We start from the raw sequence: 8,027 nt of genomic DNA, 5'->3' as shown, positions 1-8,027 counted from the left end.
CTGATTCAAATGATCAGGATCGTTATCAGACTTCTGCAGAGCTTGATGATGAGCTGATCATTTGAATCAGGTGTGTTGGAAGAAGGAAACATCTAAAACATGCAGGATTGCGGCCCTCGAGGACCGCAGTTCAACACCCCTGGTGTAGAACATTCTTCTACTTCTTAAGATATCTAACCTTTTTTTTTTAAAAAGCTCTCTTGGATTCGCTGGAAAATGTCACAAAGCTGAAAACTGGGATGTTTTTCTGAGCTCATAAAAAGTTTTGGCGATGTGATGCTACAAACATCTTACAGAAAGTGATGCATTGCTGTAGATTAAACTACCCAACAGTATATAAAGCAGTTAAAATAAGCTCAACTTTAAACATCTACAGCAGCAAAATGCGACATACACCTTAATGCAGCAGTAATATGAATCCAGAAACATCATATCGAACCATTTTACTGCAGAAGAAACACTTTTACTTTCTATATTTTTAGCATTTTTTGTAAGTAATACTCATACTTTAATTAAAATAAGATTTTAAAGACAAGACTGTTCCTTGTAGTGGAGTATTTTTACAGCTACTACTGTTCAACCTTTACTACTTTCACCAATAAAATTCATCCTTGATTTAGTAAAATCTATTCAATCAAAACTAGCAGTTCATTCTCACACCCGCAGCATCGTCCTTCATCGCCACAAGAGGGTAAACAGGATCTTACAGACTCTATAGTTAAAATATTTCAGATAATTTGAGCCCGATTACCTCCAATATGAAGTCCACCATTCGTTTACTGGGTTTGAGGAGCAGCTGCTGGAAACGCACGCTGAGGATTTCTCCTTCCACAGCGTCTCGGACGGCGTTGCAGACGCACAGCTTGTGGCAAACTTCATCCAGACCCGATTCCCTGCACAGACACACATCACAAATAGTAAACAATACAAATGCCGTCAAGGGCAAAAATAATCCTTTAATACTCAAAAAGTCTGCAGCTACATAAATATGGCTCTGCTTGTGTGTCAAAAAGGAGCGATTTATGGTTGCAGAATGATACAAAGAGCTTTAACACAAGTTTGTGTTTGGAGACAGAAGCTACACAACTGGTAATAGTGAAAACCAAACAAAGGCTCGCAAAATATTACACATTTTTCAAATCACGTTTAGAACAAACTGAGTCGATTAAAGCGCTGTACACGTTCTCAGTCAGGCAGCAAAAACAATATGTGCAAAAGTACGATAGGGGAAAAAAAAATCCTAAAATAATTCTGCAAAAGAAAATAAAACAGTATAAATACTAAAACAAGACGAAGCAGGACAGCAACGTGTACATTTTAAGATAAAATAAATATAGAATACTAAAAATAAAGACCCTTCAGAGTTACAAAAACCCATCGAAAACATATATGTCTTGAGATTTTTCTTAAAAATGCAAATGCAGGAGGAACTTTATATGAATCTTTGGAGCCTCAGCAGAGAGCCCTGATTTCCCATCCTCAAGTTAGAGTAGAGGCAAAGAAGTTCAGAAGTACACCCAGGAGTCAACCCATGCATGACTTCATAAACAAATTTTAAAAAAGCTTTAGAAGTCTATATAGAGGTTTTGACTTTGCCGTGGACTCACCCTTGCTGGACTTTGTACAAGAACTCCCTGAGGACCGAGCGTCTGAAGTGGTTTGGTAAACTGCGGGACACGTTGTCTTTGATGAAGGCTTCGATGACGGCCTGTAGTGGAGTCAAAGTGGAGTTTGTCAACAAGTTCTACGTCTCTGATCGCAACTTTACTGCTGTACGACTCACAAAAGTCAGAAAAGAAACAAAACCTTTTAGGTTATTCCATCTCAAATCGTCAAATCTAAACGATTCAATATTAAAATGTATATTGAAAAAGGACATGAGAAACTTAGATTGTTCAGCTAAAACACAGACGTTCTGCTCAATCATCTCTGATTTGCTTAAACTTTATCACCAACTATAGGTTTTTTAAATTTAAAATTGATATATATATATACTTTTTGAAATTTGTTTGCTTAGTCGCTTGTCAAAACACTTGAGTGAAGTGATTTATGCCTATACAGTGGAATTTAAAAAATGCCAACGATAAAGAAAACAGAAAAAGGTCTTAGTTATATTTGGAGAAGCATCTTGAAACAAACATTTTAGTTTTTTTGGTACAACTTGTCATACAGCTCAATCAGTTATGAAAGTTAAACGATTCATTTCATCAAGTATTTCATATTAAAAAAAGCATTCTGTGTTCAGAAAATACCACTAGTTGACTTCTGCTTTATTAATGTAAGTGTTGCATCTCTTATGTCTTCTTGCTTTTCTACCCTTTAGGCACTGCATTTCTTATGTTACGTCATTTTGCTTTTTTCTGAGAAATATCTGGCAAAATAGTTTCCTTCTGGACGGAAGAGACGCGACTTTTCATGACAGCCAAATTATTATTTTTTCCATATTTCAACTCATCCATAATCAGAGACTATTTGATCTTCTTGTCCATAAGAAATAACAGTCACATTTTTAGATATTTATCTTCAGCAGTTTCTGAGATATTGTCGTTCAAACAGACTCAAATGTCAACGTGTGAGAAAACCCGGTGAAAGTGGGCCGTTGGGCAATTTTTTTCAACATTATCTTGGAAAGTATTTCATATATCAAGCTCAAAGTAAAGAAATATCCTCATAAATATCCTTATTTTATGCTATAAAAATTCCAGGCAAGTCAAAGATGGTTGAGCAGAAACTGTTGAGATGCAGTGACCCTTCAGGCTTCATCGTGTCTGCTGTATTAACTGTGACCTGGTAGTTGTGAGCTCGGATCAGGCTGTTGATCTGGTCGTAGGGAGTCGTCTGGGGGTCACAGGGGTCGCAGTCTCCGGTCAGAGCTCTGCAGGCGTTCCAGTAACCGGCCAGACGCTTCTCATCCAGGTGAACGTGGACCGTCGAGTCCAGCTGAAAGATGAAGGCCAACGACCGGTTGTCACAGAAGGTCAGAACTGCAACTCAGACTGAGTAGTTATAGTGAGAAAGTTCAGTTTTGTGGCTTAAATCGACTGTGATTACCTTCTTTAACAGCTCCTTCGTCTGTCTGAAGTGATCTCTGGCTTTCTCGTAGGTCGGCTGGTCCGTGCAGCCTTGCTGGAAGAAGATACCTCCCAGGTCATAATGCACCTGAAACACAAATTGCAAGTTTAGGATAAAAACACACTCGAATCTGCTTCATCCAGAATGATGTGAGACAACGCTGTGAGCTCCACCGACCTGACAGTGCAGCTCATCGGCGCTGATGCGAAGCCCGGCGGTCGAGGACTCGGTTTCCCCGTTGGCGGCAGCGTCGGCAGCCAGCAGGTCCAGAGTCCTCAGAGTGTGAACGTAGAAGTCTTTCTTCAGCTGCAGAGCTCCTTCCAGGACGCTGATGGAGTCGGTCGCCTGCTCTTTCAGCTGAGGGAATAATTTTAGAGCCAATATCCATGAAGCGACCCGTCAGATTTCTTTAACAAGAAATGTTTTCATTTTTATCGGTATGTATATTGTGTATGAAACACATGGTCACTCACCACAGTCAGGATGTTGTCAGTCATTTCTTTCTCCTGCTGCACAATACTTAACCTGGATTAGGGCACAAAAGAAGAATTCATTCATGTTATTTTGGACAAGAAGTCAAAATAAAATCTATGTGGACATTTATTCTACAATAAATCTCTCGCTCCAAGTCTGGGAGCGGTAAAAGAAGTAACATACATGTTCATCTGGTGAGGTCCTGGTTTGGTTTGTTTCTCTGGAAAGCTGCTCAGCACGATGGTTCTGATGGCCCTTTAAAAACACAAATACAACAAATAAACACAAATTGGACAAATATGAAGTTAATTCTGTGCAACAATGTTAATTAAGAAACGTATTTTCATGGGGGTTAAATATCAAACAGTTGTTGCACGTCCTCCTCTTCTACAATCTGTACAATGAATATGTGGATTATTTATGAAATAATGATTGTAATCTAATATTTTGATGATCTGAATGGTTTTTAGAAGTTTAGAATAAAGGAGTGAAGCACTGCACGGCTCGATCCAACAGGTCTTAATTGGTGAGGAAGGTCGAGGTACAAAAAACAATATCATACATAAATATTAATATTATACAGTGCAGACAACCATAGGAAAAAAGAACTTAAATTAATAATATTTTGTGTCGTAGCTGCCCAATTCCAATGTCTATTTTATTATTGAATGTGCTTGCATTTAAAACAAGCATTCACTTTGTATTTGTATACAGACATTTTACTGTTAGCAGAGCAGAAATACATCTAAAAAGCAAAAAAAAAACGTATTATTTACTGCAGACAACCACAAAAAAATGCACCTAAAAATAAATAAAAATAAAGATACAAATCTACTCAAGAAGTTTTTTTTTACAAAATTAAAAACAAGAAAACACTTTTTTTTTAAACCCTAGAATTAATATTTTCAAAAACAAGAAAACAAAAAACACGTCCATGCTCCAGAGCGTATGAATCCAGCGTCACATATTAAAAATAAATTAAATTAGTTTCTAGAGACAAGACATGTTTGTTTGTTTTCCTGTGTTCAATGAATAAAATAATAATATAGTTTCACCTGAAGACAAACTGCTTTTGTCTTCTGTGTAGCACGAAGTCATCTTAAGCAAAACTTCCTGGATCTTGTTTTTGTTTTGGGTTTTTTTGCTTTTGTAAAGTGTTGTAAAGTGTTTTGTAAAGTGTGCCAACAATCACATTTTCATATGCAAATAGATATTGAATGTTTTTTTCAAGATGCCAGCAGACTGATGAGTGAAATGTTCGATGGGAAGGGTCATCAAACACCCATATTGGTTAGCTAGAACACATAATATTCAGAGAATATTAGATTTCTTTATCCCAGAATCATAGTTTGTGACAAACACATGATTATAATAAACACTCCTAGTCAAGCCACTAGTTTACTGTTTGTTTAGTTTTATCTGTCCTCAGTGGGTCTTTTCTCTCTCACCAGCGGTTGTAGATGATCACTGCCATGGCGGTGGTGGGAGGCAGAGTGGACAGATCCAGATCCACATGTTTCACACCTGGAGGCACTTTGCTGACACACAGCAGCTCGTTCAGCAGCATGTTCAACACCGGGATGGTCAATCTGGAAACGGAGACGCAGGTCAGATGATTACACGATGGAGACGGAGTTTGTTAGAGTGGAGGATGAAGACATTTTAAGTTTAGATTTCTGGTAAAGTCACAAAGTAGTCACCGTACCGGATTTAAAGGGAAATTAGATTTGTGTAAATAAAGAACAGCTTAAAAGGAAACCATAACCTGTAGATGTGACGGACACCAGGCACTGACCTCTAAATTAGAGATACTGCATGTGAGAGAACACAGAAACGACAGTGCTACATAAAAATACTTTCACCAGAGTCAAAAACATTGCTTTTGACAATCTGGGAAATCTGAATCTTGAATCTGACTTTGAAGCATCAGGTGTCCACAGTGGGGACTACAACTTCATGTCTTCTTGTTGCATAGCAGAAAAAACACTTATTGAGGCAGCTTTTCCATCAGTAAAGGTCAGTTATGGTGACATTTTGTACATGCATGACGCAGCAGTACCAACTCTTGTACAACATTTATCACTGTGCATTAAGATTCATTACTGGTAAAAGTTAGAATACTCATCATTGTGAGCTGTACACGACTGTTAGATGGACTTCCCTCTCTGTAAGGCCTGGTAGATGCAGCTTTTATTTATTCATGAGGCTCTTACTAGTTTTTACCCACTTACATCACATCATTACTGTCTTTAATTATGGATGTTTACCATACACGCTCAGATAACTGGATCGTGCTGCAAGTGCTTTGAAAATCTCCCTGTACATCTGCAGAATAACTTAAAGCTACACTCATCTTTATTCTTTGGTTAATTCAGGTTTTTAAATTCATTTTATTTTACTTGTAGCTGCTTCAGCATGGTTTTCATTTGTATTTAAAACTTACATTCCCCAATTAATGTTTTTCATATTTTACTCACTTTACTAGTTTCATATTTGTGTATCTACATCTTTTGTTTTCTTACTCGGCTACATTGTAAACAAGGTTTCTAAACTTTAACGTACTGAGAGTTTTAAATAAAGGTTCAATTGGTCTATTTATTTGCTTGACAAGTTATGTCCATTCTGTTAATGCCTAATTACCACAGAGTTCAACTGTATTTCAACCTCAGAGAGCCTCAGAAACACCACTCACCCTTTCTCCAGTGAATCCAGATCCCACTTCATGTGTGCAGCGACTTTCAGCGCCAGCAGCTTCAAGGTTCGGTTCCTGCGGTTGTCTGCTGGAGGCTGAACCTGATTCTGCTCGTTCACAGACGGCTTGGACGCCTGCTCCAGGAACTGGATGATCAGCTGCACCGGTGCAGGATCTGAAGAAGCACATACACACCACATATGGTCAATTTTATCCATTTCGTCACTGTAACTAACAAACCACTGTCTATCCTCTGAAGGTCCTTGTATATAACCGTCACTTAGCAGACCTGGGTGTGATTTCTGCAGGTGTTTCTCCAGCAGGCTGCCATCCAGGAGGAACTCAAACCAGGACGTCTGCAGAGGCGTGCCTGGCCGACTGCTGGTCACAGCAGCCACCCGGTCGGCTGCTTCAGCACTCATCCTCCCCTAGCAGACAGACACACAGAAATAGGTTTTATTTTTCAAACACATCACTGTGACCAATGGTGTTAAGAAATAAGATAGATTATAACTCCATTAAAATATTGGTATAAACTTTTTAAGTAAATCAAAACAATATGGGAGCATTACTGTGCCTGTAAAGCGGGTGACTGAAATCTGGACTGTCAGAAAATACTGCTGTAGTGTTGTAATAATGGGATTATTTTAGCTTGGGCTTTGAACCAAAATATATTAATTAAGCATTAATGCACCAGCAACAATAATACAGTGATACAAGCCTGACAGAAGCCAGCATGTCAAATTATGCAGGAATGACTGAGCATGCCAACCAGACAGACAGACAGACAGACAGAGGACCACCCAGGACCACAGCCTCCTACAGCTTTAAAGTTGCTGTTTATTATTCATAAATCAAACGACTATAAAGACATGCAAAATAATTTTTAAAAATACAGAGATTTGAAAGAATTGACTGCAAAGACATGAAAAATATTAATGTTATGTGCACAGAGGCCCATAGTTTATTCACGTGTTTATGTGTCAACTAATTGTTGTACCTTTACTTTAGAAACTTTTGCGATTAATATTTGTGTAGGTTTTTGTAAAATGTTGAATGCATGAGCATTTCTAGCACTGGAGGATATTTACATTTAGGTGATGCTATTGTATGTTTTAAGAATCTTCTCATGACAATAAATATTTTATATTTAGCACTTTTACATGCTGTAAACACAGTCACATTTAACATATTTTCTAAAAGTTTCTTAACAAAATTGCCTTGACTAAGCAATTACTTTTCACGCCCACTTCTTAAAAGGTTAAAGTGTCAGAAAAGCTAGTTAGCTAAACATCGATAACTGTCCAGTTTTCTGTCTTGATAGGGGGCGCTTTAATCTTCCTTATCTGTCTCCCAGCTGGGCGGAGACTCTCACTTTAACAGCTGGAGTATAAGGGACGCGGTAGTTCGGGCTGCCGCTATATTTAAATCGAGCGCACCTCGTCCACCCGCTCTCTGTTGTGTTTGGAGTCAGCGGTGTTCCGGCTAACATTTAAGCTAACTCGCTGCAGTTTCCGTCCTCACCTGCGCACGGAGGAACGGTCTGTCTTACCTGAACGAGCCCAATCGAACAAGAAGGCGATAAAACGGTTTTAAAACGTTCTAAAAGCTCAGAGTCAGCGGCTGGAGCAGCGACACCGACTGATTCTCACATAATTCATTCTGCGCTTCGCCATCGCTCCTCCGTCATTCCGGTTCCGCTCCGTCGCCAAGGAGACACACAAAGCGCCATGTCTGCGCAGGTTTATGCTGCGTTCAAGCTCATGTCGTAATTACAACCAGCTGACTG

General features: G+C 38.8%; 1 protein-coding gene across 1 annotated transcript in view; it reads right to left on the bottom strand.

Moving 5' to 3' along the window:
- ints8 (integrator complex subunit 8) overlaps positions 1-7,917 on the bottom strand; it is an 18,165-nt gene extending 10,248 nt beyond the window's left edge. Inside the window, exons 1-11 of the mRNA XM_008292909.1 lie at positions 7,791-7,917; positions 6,528-6,666; positions 6,239-6,413; positions 4,995-5,135; positions 3,730-3,801; positions 3,546-3,597; positions 3,250-3,429; positions 3,052-3,159; positions 2,788-2,940; positions 1,608-1,708; positions 744-893 (exon numbers count right to left, since the gene is read on the bottom strand). Of these exons, the coding sequence (XP_008291131.1) occupies positions 744-893; positions 1,608-1,708; positions 2,788-2,940; positions 3,052-3,159; positions 3,250-3,429; positions 3,546-3,597; positions 3,730-3,801; positions 4,995-5,135; positions 6,239-6,413; positions 6,528-6,660 (1,265 nt within the window). The 5' untranslated portion in view covers positions 6,661-6,666; positions 7,791-7,917. The remainder of the gene's footprint in view (positions 1-743; positions 894-1,607; positions 1,709-2,787; positions 2,941-3,051; positions 3,160-3,249; positions 3,430-3,545; positions 3,598-3,729; positions 3,802-4,994; positions 5,136-6,238; positions 6,414-6,527; positions 6,667-7,790) is intronic.
- Between the last annotated feature and the right edge of the window lie 110 nt (positions 7,918-8,027).

This window comes from Stegastes partitus, unplaced genomic scaffold (genome assembly GCF_000690725.1).
Source record: "Stegastes partitus isolate 25-593 unplaced genomic scaffold, Stegastes_partitus-1.0.2 Scaffold841, whole genome shotgun sequence".
Taxonomy (NCBI): domain Eukaryota; kingdom Metazoa; phylum Chordata; class Actinopteri; family Pomacentridae; genus Stegastes; species Stegastes partitus.
The sequence above is the reverse complement of the archived record's forward strand: the minus strand, read 5'-3'. Positions and strand labels throughout refer to the sequence as shown.